This window comes from Felis catus, chromosome B3, assembly GCF_018350175.1.
Source record: "Felis catus isolate Fca126 chromosome B3, F.catus_Fca126_mat1.0, whole genome shotgun sequence".
Classification (NCBI taxonomy): domain Eukaryota; kingdom Metazoa; phylum Chordata; class Mammalia; order Carnivora; family Felidae; genus Felis; species Felis catus.
Genome location: NC_058373.1, coordinates 81,329,843 through 81,345,229, shown reverse-complemented (window position 1 = coordinate 81,345,229; position 15,387 = coordinate 81,329,843). Strand labels below are relative to the sequence as shown.

Sequence of the window (15,387 nt, the reverse complement as noted above, 5' to 3'; positions counted from 1 at the left end):
TTTCTTACATATAAATGCTTAATGAATTTAAAAGTAGTTTTTAATATGAATCTGACTACCCATTGGTCATTATACTATTTATTGACCTTTAAGACATTAAGGAATTTTAGCTGTTAGGCATATATTATGAAGGAAGTGCCCAGAAATTTCCTTTTGAGGGAGAGACAGCATAAGCAGGGTGAGTGGCAGAGAGAGAACTAGGCAGAATCCCAAGCAGGCTCCACACTGCCAACACAGAGCCTGATGCGGGACTTGAACTCACAAACCACGAGATCCTGACCTAAGCCAAAACCAAGAGTCAGTTACTTAACCAACTGAACCACCAGGCGCCTGAGAAGTGCCCAGGAATTCTTAAACAATGAAACTGAATGAACTGCCTCAGAAGCTTCTCTTCCAAACACAAGCTAAATGATCAAGGAATTCCAGCATTAGATAGGTTAGTCGACACAAAGTGATTCTGAAAGTTAATTACGTAAGAATCATTTGAGGAAGGTTTTTTGGGTCTTTCCATGTCATAATTCAGAATTTCTTAATTCTCAAGCTATTTCTTTGAACTGTTAAGTGATACACTGTAACTTCAACTTATATGTTAATGTAAACATAAGAGCCTAAAAAACGGATTTTTTTGAAAATTAGATTGGAAACAGTGTAGTTCATAACCAATGATAATATATTTAATTTTATAATTTGATTCCCAAAGTAATAGGACTGAGGTTTTGGACTGAGTACTAGGAATGCCCTAAATAATAAAACCCTGGAACACAGTCTTTAACACCTGGCTATAATTTGTATAATAAAAACAAATTTATCTTGAAAACAAATTTTTTAATTTGATAAATAAAACAATAATTCTCTTCTACATCATGCAAGTCTTGACAAATATACATTAATTATAACTCTGCCCAATATTTGCATGGACACAGTACACATGGAAGAAGTCCAAAATTGATGGTCTCCTTCAAACTTCCATTCTGCAAACTGAAAACATAAATGAAGGTGTAAGATCTCTGACTACTAGAAACAGCCATGACCTCAGTCTTCCACCTTTAAAGTATAAGCATGTTTCTAGCTTTTTGGTTTGAGGTCATCATAAACTGTCAAACTACAGGGGAAGTAAAGCACTAAAATCCAAAATAGCCAAATGTTTTTCCTTGAATTTTCAAGGGTTTTCCAAAGGATTAGTACTAGATATTTAAAGGAGAATTATTTTAAATTTGAAAACAATTAACAAGGGAAAAAACAGTTATTTAAAAAAAAATTAAAGATTTTATTTAGGTTACCTATTCCTTTCAGATAGTAAATACCAGATAAACAAGGAAACTATTTCAAGAGATGGCCTAAGGTAAGTCATTTATGTAACAATAGCAACAATAAGTTTCTGATCCTCCAAACCCGAGTAGGTTTTCATATTATCAAAACTACTGTACAAATTAGCAACCAAAGAGTGTTATCATAAAAGACATCATTGATTAGACCAAATAAACTGCTGGTAGAGGGCAAAACACTAGTGTGGACTTGTCCAGCTTTTTCTCATGTGTCTTTGATAAGTGAATAGGAGTTCAGTTAGTGTAGCAATTGCCCAATGCCTTTCACAAGCAATAAATGACTTTCACTTTAAACAGTGAGTGAAATATTAAAGTGACTTAATTTAAAATTCCGACCTCATCTCATTTAAATGAGTGAGAGGCAGAAAGGCCTCTGGTCTTCCTTCTAACCATACGGTCCAGACAGAAAGGGCCCTAGACAGGAAGAAAGGGCATCACCTTATTTTTGTCATTTTTAGTCTGCCAGTGTAGCTTCTCTTGAGCTCAAACATAGCATATTATCTAGCTGACTACTCCATATACAGTAACTCCCTCACTAGGAGGGACCCATACTAGGACTATTTGGCTGCTTTCTGTGCCACTTCTGCCCTTCCCTGAAAGAAAAAGAAAGGGAACAAAGAAAGGACCATGATGGCTCCCCTCTCAACTGCTCAATCTTTGTCCCTTCTATTATAAAAACTCTTCCCAAAAGTTTCACTCCTACATCAATTTTTAATTAATAAAGTGAAGGGCAACTTTTGTTCATAGCTCTATCCTATCAAAATAAATTCTTCCATCTATTATTCCCCACTATACAAAATGTACTTCTATCATTGCTTATCTACAAATAAATATTCTGTTCATACACTTGATAACAGTAAAATTTTACCTTGTGATAGTATGGATTTTTACTACTTTGTACTACTAGTATCTGTATTGGCCTGCAGACTTTTAGAGGGCACAAATATTTGCTCTGCATTTCATCTCCTGCAAGCCACTAATGCACAATTATAAGGAGGATGACCAAGAGGAGATGGTGTTCTAGTTATTTTGCACTTGCTGCACTTCACTTCCTTCCCCTCACTAAGCTCTGCTTCATTCCCCACCCCTCTCTATCCTGATCAGTGCCTGGATAGCTGGTCTCTGTGGACTGTACCACCTGAGTTCCCTTACCCTCTGGCTTCCAGTAGGGATCTGCCAGTAGGAGGTACCAGCAGGATATAAGACTCTGAGAGGAAAAAAGAGATTGCAGTATTCTTACCTACCTCATGCACTCCCTGCCTTGCAGTAGTTCTGGCCTTGGCTAAGTCCCTCTGTGGCCACAGCAGCCAACAGGCAGCCCCTCTTCCATGGCTCCAGCAGTCCCAAGGTTCTACTGACACAGTTCATTCCCAGGCCCCATTAGGCAGAGGAACAGCAATAACTTCCTACTGTCACTAGTCCCTGGGTACTTCACCTTCTCTTGCTGGTTTCCTTAATGCTGCCCACACCTCATTACCAGTCCCTTCATTAAGTTCATTCTGTTAATTCCTTTTAAGGTATGTCATCCGTTTCCTGTCAGGACCCTGACTAATACAGCTATCATAATAGAAACAACTTACTAAAACTCTCCAGTCTCTTAGAAAATGTGCTTCACATACTTGATGTGAAGCATCCACTCTTCACTTAATTCTAAGAGCTCAAATCAAATTAAGATAGTCTTCATATAGTTATGCAAAGGACTTCAGTTAAAGCAAAGGAGGGGGAAAAAAAGCAAAGGAAGAAAGAAAAAATTAGGTAATATCCATCAGAATTCAAATACTAGCACAGTGCATGTATTTTCAAAATGTTCAAGGCACTTATACTGTTCCTCAAAGAAACATTAATCCTCTTCTATTATGGAAGAGCAGATAAGTGTTCAAAAATTCCTAAGAGCTCATGTCTTAAAAAACCCAGAAGTCAACCCTGGAATGCACCCAACTCAGTGTATGGCAACAACTAATTTACAAGCCAAACAAACAACAAGCAAAACCCCAGCAAACTGTATCACTTAAAAAAGAAAAATAAAAGGAGTAAGAAAAATAAAACCAGCACTGACAACTCTGCCTTTTTCCCATGGCAAGTTCAACAAGAGCAAATCCAAAGACTATAATTGGTTATTTCCCATCCTTTATTCTGTCTCTTTTCCCTCTAGCAATTACTACAACTACTAGGTATTTGTAATGATTCAATAGCTCATGTAAGCTCAAATTTAAATCATTAGCCACTAATACTGCTGTCAACATATTTATTACTGTGTTGGTACACAATACTTTTAACACAAATAAGAGGAGGGCTTTTTTTTCCTTCAAGTTTCTTCTTATAGTGAGCTTGTCATCTATTTGATAGAACAAACAAACAAAAAAGGGAACTCATACAAAGAATTGCTAATTAGCATTCAGAAAAAGGATCTTTTTGTTTATATAGGTCTGCCTCCATAAATTTTCCAAAAGGATGTCTCTTTCCAAATATAAAATATATCACTTCATTTCATTTTCAAGAATGGCTTAGACATATGCAAAGTTGATACAAAGGCTCTTTCTAATTCACAACATCTCACCACCACCATCCCACCAAAAAACTCTTTTAAAGCCTTCAAGTAGTTTCTAAAAATATATACATTTAGATAGAACTTCTACATTCTCTAATTTGACCCTTTTACGTCTGTTGTGTAGGCAGATATTCCATAGGTAAGGATAAAGAGAGAGGCAGTTAGCACCTTACTAAGCATTCCTGGAAGTAAATGAGAGAATTTATTATTGTCTTAGAATGGAGCAATGCTAGTGATTCTCACTACTAATTTAATACAGAGCCTGCATGTAACCAAACAGCAAGTGTCCACATGAACACTATTTCCCAGATGCCAAAACAAATACTAAAAGGTATCATCTGACCACAAAGCTATTATACATAAAGAGGAAAAAGGACAGCAGAAATAAATCCTTAAAATGAAAGTATGTTTCTCGCAAAAGGAGAGTAAAATAAAATGCATGTTTTTAATAAATACTTTTTAAAACTTATACAAGAAAACACCTGGATTAGAGCAGTTGGGGTGGAGGAGATCACAGGAGTGAGTCAGCAGGACGGTAAGAATGATAAGGAGGTACAAATCTGTTTACATAAACAGTGATAGCTAGTCAAATAGCTTTGTTATTTATTCAATCACTATTAATTGCATAAGCTACTGCTCAAGGTACTGTAAGTCCTATGATGAATAGGAAAAAGTTCTTGCATTCAGGCAGCTTACATCCTATTTGAGAAGATAATACAGATACACAGATAAAACACTCATTCCCCAACTCAACATTTCCTGAGTGGTTACAGGAAGGAACAGAGTTTGGCACTGTGAAAAATACAAAGAAGAATGAAACAAATCCTTAGCCCCCCAGGGAGTAAATGGTCTGTTACAGAAGATAACACAGTTATGCAGGTTATGAATGGAGAACATGAGAAGTGCTACAGAAGTGGTCTAAATGAAATGCTATGTAAATTCCAAAGAGAGAGAAATGATTCCCAACTATGGATAGGAGAAAGATGACAGGGAGTAGACATTTGAAATAAAGGGTATGCAGGATATGGATACCCACTGATTAGAAAGATAGTCTAAATGAGGGTCAAATGTATATAAAGACAGAGCCTTTGTAAGGGAGGAAAGAGGGGGCAGTAACTACATAAGGGTTTTGGGAAGGGATTCCAGATTATGTGAAGGAGTTTGGCAGGAAGGAGAGGGAAGTCAAATCACAGAGGGGCTCAAATGGGAGTCTAAAAGGCTTATATGTTTTATAGGATATGGGACATAAGAAAAGGTAGAACACAGTATCTTAAAAGAGTTCTAAAGTCAAATATAAGAGAAAAGGAAAATTTGGTTCATAATTAGAGAAGAGATAATTCAGTTAGGCCTAGAAAGGCAGATATGAATCTGACAGGCTGTTCCAGATAATATAAACTGATGAAAGCCATGATTCAAGCCAGGCCAGCAACTCTCTGGTTGGTACACTTCCTGGGAGACAGCTCAGATTTGTTACCTATGAAATGATGCTGGCCTGAATTAAACCAAACCTCAGGAACTCATAAGCATTTAACACACACAAGTGTGCATGCACACACACACAGACACATACACACAATCACAATCACATGTATCCTCCCGCCTCCTACCCCAACCCCATTACATCCTTTTGGTAGGATACTTTTACTGCTGGATTTTTTTCGAAGTATAAAATTAACATATAGTCAGTATAGAAAATCCAGTCTTTTCATTGTTGTTAACTTTAATATTGACATAATAATCCACAGTATGAATGTACTAACAACTGACCGCTACAACTCTTACTGATAGCCAGCATGCCTGGAAACTAGCCAAATGATCTGCCCAAAGATGACAGTGGTCTTTCCAAGAATCATTTGGAGCTCTACTCCTACAGGCCAAAGAAAACTGCTTCTAGACTGTCTCCAGACCTTCCCTGGAATAGACAAGTTAAAGAGGCTCAAAGCAATCTCTCAGGAATTGAAACAGAAACAAAACTGAACCTAGTAAGCACTCATACAAACCGTTGGCTGTATATTTATCATATAGGATTGCACAGGTTTAGGCATATTCATGAATAAATTTATTTTTATCAGAGATCAATGAGAATAGAGTAATTTCTACTTAAATGGGTTTGAATAGACTAGAACTAAACTCAGAAAATCAGTGAGTCAAACAGTGTTGGACTTTGTATTAGAACAGTTTTATGTAGAGGTTGAGAGCCTGGGCTTTACACTTTATCAGAACTGGTATGAGCCTCAGGTAGGATCCATTAACTGTATGATCTTCGGAAAGCTGCCTAACTCTTCAAATATTTAAGCAAATGAGAAAATATAATACCTATGATAATTAAATATAAAATTTAATATATCAAAGACTATCCTTAAATGGTAGTTTATTAATAACAGGCAATAATCATGGCACCAATTTATACAGAAATCTGTTCTTAAAGAATTACTGCTTTCTATTTACTTTTTAAAAATTTAAATATATACATGCTCATTAAAGAAAATTTAGAAAACACTGATAAACAATAATTTTACTTCCAATGTTCAGAAATCACTAAATTTATGAATTTTCAAAAGCAGCGTTAATACCTGGCCCTATTTATTTTTAATGGATCAGACTTGGGAAGTAAAAGGTATGTTACGTTTCTATAATAGAATTATAAACACCCGAAGTTTCATTTTCTGACTTCTTCCCCTTAGGCCAAGAAAAAGCAAAGCAAATAAGGTACGGTGCTATCTTGAATGCTCTACAATGTATTGTATTTATTCTTTAATGCTTATCTCCAGGGATGCCTGGGTGGCTCAGTCCATTAAGCATCCAACTCTTGAATTCTGCTCAGGTCATGATCTCACAGTTTTGAGTTTGTGCCCTGTGTGAGGTTCCGCAGTGAGTGTGGAGCGTGCTTGAGATTCTCTCTCTCTCCCTCTTTCTCTGCCCCATCCCTGCACTCTCTCTCTCTCTCATAAAATAAATAAATAAACATTTAAAAAATCTCATCTCCATTAAGTTTTACAATTCCCCTCAAATCCATGATCTCTTTGTCCTTTGATCCCCCACAGCACAGAGTTCAGATTTTTCATACAGCACTTTTTACATTCTGCATGGTAGTTCTTTTCAGAGTAGACACTTGTTCCCCTGCCCTTCCCCTTGCTCTGTCTCCTAGAGCTGGGGCTTCTAACCTGAGAACTGTGAGCCTCCTAAAATGACACATTAAAATAGTGTTTCTGTAGGTACATCTTCCTGCAGAAAACCCACATATTAATCAAATCTCAAAGGTCTGAGTATCAAAAAAGGTACAGAACTATGCTCTAGGGAAAATGCTTGTGATTTAATAGTCTGGATCCTCCACAGGGCTTAGAATCTACCTTTATATGGATAAATATTTGTTGATTTAAAATTTTATTAACAAAGTATAAAGCCAATATTAGATATATCAATATTTATCTATCTTTAAAAATATATTTTCCTCACTCCCTAATCTTAACATAAAAAATACTGTTTCTGAAAGAATGGTGGCTACTAGGGTCTAGGGAGAGGAGGGAATTAATAGCTATTATTTAACAGATACAGAGTTTCAGTTTGGGAAGATGAGAAAGTTCAGTAGTTGGATGGTGGTGATGGTTGCACAACAATATGAATATACTCAATACTACTGAACTATTATGTTTTACCACCACCACAACAAAAAAATACTACTTTTTATTATCATATGATATTAATGACCTACTTATTATAGGGCAGACTCTTCATCAAAGGAAGTGAATAAAGAAATATTACTGGTTAAATTTTAGCATATAAGAAAGAAATCTTCAAAGAAGGGAATCTTAACCTTAATCTACACACTGTTGGTTTTAGAATATAAGCATAAATTATAAGAGTGATATAATCATATATCCTGTCCAAAGAGAGAGGCTGTTATCTGAGTAAACAAAAGTAAATTTCTTAGGGCTATCAGTTTATCTGTGTGAAGTAAATTAAACTTTTTCAAGGTACCAAGTCCCAGTTCAGGGAACACATGATAATTTTGCCCAAGTGTATCAATATATTATCCACGTGAATGATGTAAGCATTTTGGAAGCCTGCAACAGGAATTTCAAGGTGCCAGAAAGCACATTTTATTCAATAAATATTTAGTGAGCATTAAGATTTAGAAATATAAAATTCCCAAAACTACTTAAAAAAAGAAAAAACAGACTATCTAGTATGCTGATTCTGAAAAAGGCACACTCAACTACTTTCCTCTATTACCTCATTTTACTCCCATCTCTTACTTTCTAGCTTGCCTCACTAAAGAAGAAATCTCAGACTCCAATAAAGTTACATATAAATTTAAATATCAAAAATATTCATTTTATTGCCCTTTGGGGCAGCCTGAAAAAAATTCATCTTAATGATGCTATATTGATATTTCTGACTAATGTGTATATCTTATAAAAAAATCTAGCTTCTAAAACTTTTGATGATTAAGCATCAGTAGTATTTCTTGGTTATTTATTGCCAATAGATAGCTGATTTGTAATGACATTTTAAAATTCCATTACTGGGGCGCCTGGGTGGCGCAGTCGGTTAAGCGTCCGACTTCAGCCAGGTCATGATCTCGCGGTCCGTGAGTTCGAGCCCTGCGTCGGGCTCTGGGCTGATGGCTCGGAGCCTGGAGCCTGTTTCCGATTCTGTGTCTCCCTCTCTCTCTGCCCCTCCCCCGTTCATGCTCTGTCTCTCTCTGTCCCAAAAATAAATAAATGTTGAAAAAAATAAAAATAAAAAATAAAATAAAATTCCATTACTTTCCCAAAGTGCTTATAAATAAGAGAAATTTATAATTATTTCTCCACTGGAATTTAGGAAAATCCTTAGAAACAGATTCAACATAAAAGCTTACAACTGATATTTAAATTCCATCTCATAGAAAAGATATCTATTACCAGAATGAAATATTGTGTAGTTGATGTAAGCTAGTATGTTTATTGCTCTCTTGACTTTAACATCAAATAATTAACTGAATATAAAACTTTCCCATACTCGTATTTACCAAAAAGCCAAATTTTCCTAATGTTCACTTGTATTCAGTATTTATTCAATGAATATTTACTGAGTGTCCACCATGTATCAGGCACTGTGCTGTCACTGCATGACAGCTGTGAAGCAAACAGCAATGTTCTACCTAAACAATATTTGTTATTGTTTCTAGAACACAGATTTATAACACCACCATGTTTTTGTAAATACATTCATTCTGCTAATATTTTGAAAAACTGAATTTATGAATCTGATCTCTAAAGACAAATTTATAAATGATTGTTTTTGAGACATAAAAATGTTTGCCTGTCATGGAGTCTGTTTCTCTGTATGGCAATAGCAAAATACCAAAGACAGCACAAATTAAAGTTTAAGATTACCTGAAATGGGAATATTCTGTGAGACTGATAACTGCACATCTCCAGTTCCGGGTGGCATGTCAACAACTAAATAGTCCAGATGACCCCAATCTACCTAAAAACCAAGATGACACAAATAACAACATTATATAACAACTGCAGTGAATTAGTGATGCAAACAAAAATAAACATATTAACAACAAATCTAAAACAACAGTTTTCACTTAAGCCATTACTAAGTGTAAGGGACTATGCTGAAGGCTAAGGATAAATGAATAAGTAAGGGGTGGCTCATTCCATTAGGTGTCCAACTTTGGCTCAGGTCATGATCTCACAGTTCGTGAGTTAGAGCCCTGCATCCAGCTCTGCACTGACAGCTCAGAGCCTGGAGCCTGCTAAGGATTCTGTGTCTCCCTCTCTCTCTGCCCCTCCCCTTCTTATGTGCTCTCTCTCTCTCTCTCTCTCATTCTCAAAAATAAATAAACATTTTTAAACAATGAATAAATAAAAGATCAGTTCCTGGGTCTAGCAGGCCCTCTACTAATGATACAGTAAAATTTCCAAATGACCCTTTCTCTCTTGCCCCCCGCCCCCAACACATACCTACATACACTAAAGATGAACCCATTCCACAGTAAACTTCTATTCAGGACCAATAATTTATTTTCATTGGGAAAAGCCAATATTTGACCTAGGAAGGCCTTAGTTTTGTAACCTTGGGTTTTTAGGTACAGCATTTCCTATGACAGATCCTAATATAATTTTTAAAGTTTACTGTTCCTTCATAAAACACACTAATAATGATAACCAAAACTTAATCAAAAGAAAAATTTAGAAACAGAACTAGACTTCCAATACTATTAACATTTTGATTATTTCTTTCCAGGCATCTTTCTAAGCATCTACACCTAGAAAATTCAGCTATATTACCAAGTCCTTAAGGCTCAGCCTCAATTTATATAGGCCTTAAGGATTCCATAGGCTCTTTTCACCTTAGATGGCTTCTCCCTCTAAGTCCACAGTACGATCTTCCCATTTGCCTAAGGTGGAAGCATGGAATCATACTTAACTTTTCCCTTTCCCTCACTGGCACTAGTCACTTATTCTGCCTTTTAAAAATCTCTCAAGTGTATTTACTTTTCTCTTAACCCCTTGCTGAGAACCCAATGGAGACAACAATCATCTTTCACTAAACCGTCCCAGTGTCTCTGCTTTGACATTGTCCATCCAGTCTGTTCCTACACCACTGAAAAATGGTCCATATAAAATGCAAATCTGTTAGTGCCACTTTTTGTTTAAAATTCTTCTATTTCAGGGTGTGTGGGTGGCTCGGTTAAGCATCTTGAGGTCGGCTCAGGTCATGATCTTGTGGTCATGAGATCAAGCCCCGCATTGGTTCCTGGGCTGAGTGTGGAGCCTGCTTGGAATTCTTTCTTTCTCTCTGCCCCTCCCCACTCGCATGTGTACACATGCACACATGTGCTCTCTCTCTCTCTCTCAAAATAAATAAGTAAATGTTTTGTTTTGTTTTTAATAAAATCCTTCTACTACTTTGAGGATGAAGTCTGAGCTTAAGCTCCAGAACACTCTACCTAGCCTTCTTCACTTGCTAATTCATCCTCATTCTTCAGACCCCAACTTGAAATTCACTTCCCCTAACTTTCATTAGACATGATGTTCCTACTATGTATGTCTCCTAAACATCCATTCATTCATTCATTCATTCACTCCTTCAGCCATAGAAGGTTTCAGTCCCTACTACATATTAGGCATTGAGCTAGGTGTTGACGATTAAATGGTACCATGGTTTCTAGGCTGAAAGAATTTATAATATAGGAGACAGATATTAAGCACATAATGAAATAACCTGTGCAAAGGAAAGAGGTTATAGGTTAGTGTGAGCAAGTGAAAGAAGATCAACATAGCTAGAAAGAATGAGTAAGGGGAAGGGTAACATTCATTTACTAGTGTTTCATGATTGGTATCATGAAACTGTAGCTGAGTTAGAATACCTAACACACAGACTAGACACTCAGCAGATGATTAGTGAGTTTTCTTTCAAGGAATGAATGAATGAACACATGAAAAGACTTGAAATTTTTAAAACCTAAATGGCAATCATACTGTGTATATAATTCCGTACCTTGCTTCTTAAAACTTAATAATGTGAAATAAGCCTTTTTCAAATATAAGCATATATTTTTTAAAATTAAGATTTAGGGGCGCCTGGGTAGCTTGGTCAGTTAAGCATCCGACTTCGGCTCAGGTCATGATCTCACGGTCCGTGTGTTCGAGCCCCGCGTCGGGCTCTGTGCTGACAGCTCAGAGCCTGGAGCCTGTTTCAGATTCTGTGTCTCCCTCTCTCTCTGCCCCCCCTGTTCATGCTCTGTCTCTCTCTGTCTCAAAAATAAATAAACGTTAAAAAAAAATTTAAATTAAGATTTAGATGACACAGGGTCAAATAGATTCATTCATGTATCAACACATATATTCAACACATATTTATTGAGAATTGATTAGGTGCCAGGCACTGTTCCAGGTGATAGGGATGCAGTAGTGGACAAAATAAAGTCCCAGCCATTCCCAGTCACTGTGGAACTAACAGTTTAGTGAGGAAGTCAGGCAGACAAACACATACAAAGACAAATCAGTGGGTAAAAGTGCTCTGAAGAAAATAAGTATCTCTTACTATACAAAATTATTTGGTTCCTAATTAAGATATCTAGATCAAACAAGAGATTGTTTTAAAAAATCTCTTCAAGGGGTGCCTGGGTGGCTCAGTTAGTTAAGTATCTGACTCTCAATCTAACGGCTGTGAGTTCAAGCCCCACAATGGGCTCCGTGCTGGGCATGAAGCCTACTTAAAAACAATTTTTTTTAATAAAATAAAATAAAAATCTCTTCAATTCCTGAATTTCAGAGAGCAAACAGTAAGAGTTCAGATAGCCAAGGATTTATCAAAGAATTTATTTTAATCTCTTTGGTTCCCAAGCAAATGGTAAAGTATACTTGTAGAGCAGGGAAAAAGAACAGAATGGTGAATGGCACTACTTTAAACTGAGTGAAGTCAGAAAATAACTGAAGCGGTCATCTGAAGGAAACAAAACATTCCAGGCAGAAGCAACAGCAAGTGCAGAAAAGGTTCTAATCAATGGGGATATGCTTGGCAAATTCAAGCAATAGCTAGAAGTCAGTACAGCATTTCTAAAACAGCACCCCCACCCCCAACCATCAATCTCCTTCTCTGACTTTGTCTTCAAAACATTTATCACTACCTGATATTATATATTATCTTGTCTCTCAGGAATTTTATGATACTTCTCAAACACAAAGTATTTGATACTGATCAAATGACCCATTTTAAAAAGAATGATGAAATGATGAGCATAACAATTCATTTTCAATTTAAGGTTCCTTGGTTTGAAAAATAGTTACCCCAAACTTACCTATGGCCTTCATCTATGAAACTATCTACAGAAAAGATAAAGGATACTTTCCACTGTATATCCTCTTCACTGAAACCCCTAGCACTGGCAGAATGACAAGTCTCTTTGTTTCAGAAAACATCAAATGATTGGTGCCAACAATTTATCATTATTGTTTCCTGGCTTTAAGCATATTTATCACATTGGCTCCAATTTCTTATTTCTTTAAAGAGAACTGCTACTAGGGTTCCAAGGAACTAAAAATACTTCACTGTTAAGACAATTTCAAATGAATCTTAAATTGCATTTAAACTAAAAAATGATTCTGGTCCAGTACCTTGATCACACACAGCAGGCATCCCACAATGGCTGGCTGACTTGAACTGAACTGAACTCAGTTATCTGAGTTCCATTTTTACAGCATTCACTAATACAAACACTGAAATATACTGGCTACCAACAAGTTCCAGTTCTCTTGTAAAAGAGTCACCAACGCACTGATTTTAAAGTGATGTGGGGATTCTCTAGATTCTACTTAGTGTTTGTTTACTCTTATAAATTGCATGTTACTAAATGTAGGTGGTAAGTACTAGCAAAACATCCAGGTACCTCATTTAGTAAAAACCAGTGGCAGATCCTAATGGGATTTTGTGTGGCCTGCAGCATATACAATTTGGGTGATTCTTTCTAAGAATAAGAATACAAAATTATGAAGGCAAATTTAGGTATAACAAGTCAAAATTTATTTAGAATGTGAAAAGAAATCACCCTAAAATGCTGGAGCTTTAGATATTCAACTTCCTTTCTCTAAGATCCCTTGAATAACATAAATGCTTACACAGAAATGCTTCCCAAATGCAACCTGCTTCCTCTCTCCACCTGGAACATTCTACAGCTCTCAGCATCTCAAGTATGGAATCCAGAGTTTAAACTTCATTAGCCTCATGGTAACCTCACCTTTGGCAAAACCCTCTCAGACTCCAAAATAAAGGGATCTCATCAGGAAAGACTAAATCAGTCTAGAAGTAGAATTACCAAGGTAGTTCAGAGATACCCTGTGGATAAAGAGGCAGCACTACAACAGAGAATTCAGCAAGGTAGCTTGAGAGTCAAACATGTGCATTAATTTTGAAGGAGGACATAAACAGCATAATGGGAGGACCAAAAACAATGCCAGTAGCCGTAAGGATGGGATGAGATGCAGATCAGAGGTAAGACTTCAGACCTGAGTCTGCCGAGAGAGGCTCTGTGAAAGATGTTTCATATAACTTTTATTTCCCTCTAAAGTGTTTGAGATACAGAATTTTGGTATCCAAATATAATGTAGTCACTGAGCTTTTGTTCAAAGCCATTTAAATAACATTAGAACATTGCTTTCTCATCTGTCCTATAAATATATATGTATTTGTAATTGCTATAACATCACCACTTAAGTTATTGCCTTTCTCGTATTGTTCTTTCACTTTATTTGTTAAGATATCCAACACTTGAAAGTTATGCCACCAGGAATAATTACTAAATCTGTGTTACTTTTATTTCTTTTTTTATGGGCAACCTTAGGAAAGGAAACTATCCCCAACTAACACCGACTGGGGTGATTTTAAGCTGATATGGCTTCTCCAAATAATAGTTTCTATTTTATGTTCAAAATGATGCCCAATAATCTGAAAGTAATTCAAAACTGAAATAAGGGCAATCCCCTCTTTTCTGAGGAGATAAAAGTGTATCTTCTGTATGGGCAGATAAAGTAATTTATCTTTTTCAGGGCATTAGTTATGAAGAGGGTGGTGCTATGAACAGGAAAAGAACATGGGCCACTTTCCTCCAGAAGCTGACGAAAGCAGTAGCAATCAGGCCTTACTCTAGGGAATACTGGGACCACAAGTGCAGACAGGCTGAGCTGTAAGTCTGAAAAGAAAGGGCCCATAGTTGCATTCCATTTTGGGCTTCTCAGATAGCTCAAGCAGTTTACCACAGTCAGCCTCGAGGGTGGCAGTTTCCCTCACCATCACTAGACAGGCCACATGTAAGCATTATAGGGTCAACATATGCTGCTCCAAAGCAAAGGGAGAGTGTCCCTGAAATCTTAGGTCTTCTAGCAAGGCCAATACGATCCTGATAAAAAAAACAGCAGCAGGGGTAGACCTTGGGCCTTGTAGGAACAGGGAGGAAAATCACTGCCAAGAAAGGGAGGCAAAGCTATAAGCCTGCTGGAGGCAAAGTGGAAGGCAAGAAGAATTAAACTTCTAAGGGCAAGAAAAAGGTGTAACTAAAGAACGGACAGAGAAATCATAAAACAGGGAAATGGAACAAAATCTAGACTGAATAATTTAAAAGTGGGCTATGTCCAGGCAGCCCATTTATATGGTGCTTGTTCCATAAGCAGTAAGGCCAATCCTTAAAGGAACTTGAGCTGGGCCGGACACTAGCTCTTTCCTTCTAGTCTGCGCTTGGTTACTGACTGAAGAGTTGGTTTTGACTTTTATGCCTACTTGACTCATAAATACTAGATCTCAAGGTAGTGTCCCTGTGTCTAATTCTGGCCTTCTATCTGTTGCAACTTCTTTCCTATGGCTAAGTTCTGCCATCTGTCCCTGATTTCCTGTTTCTCCAACTCTAGTTAGGCATAGTCCTAATGTAGCAAACAGAATAGTACTTGTGCTTTGCTTGGAAGCCGACAGGAAACCATGCCACTACTAGGATACAAGATGCAGCTAACCATGTCTCAG

The 15,387-nt window shown here is 36.9% G+C and overlaps 1 protein-coding gene across 8 annotated transcripts in view; it reads right to left on the bottom strand.

Annotated features, from left to right (window-relative positions):
* The window catches only part of NUBPL (nucleotide binding protein like), a 222,123-nt gene that overhangs the window by 35,196 nt on the left and 171,540 nt on the right, over positions 1–15,387 (bottom strand). For all 8 annotated transcript variants that reach the window (XM_003987533.6, XM_045059768.1, XM_019832905.3 and 5 more), the window contains one exon: positions 9,255–9,348. In XM_003987533.6, coding sequence (XP_003987582.3) covers positions 9,255–9,348 — 94 coding nt within the window. The remainder of the gene's footprint in view (positions 1–9,254; positions 9,349–15,387) is intronic.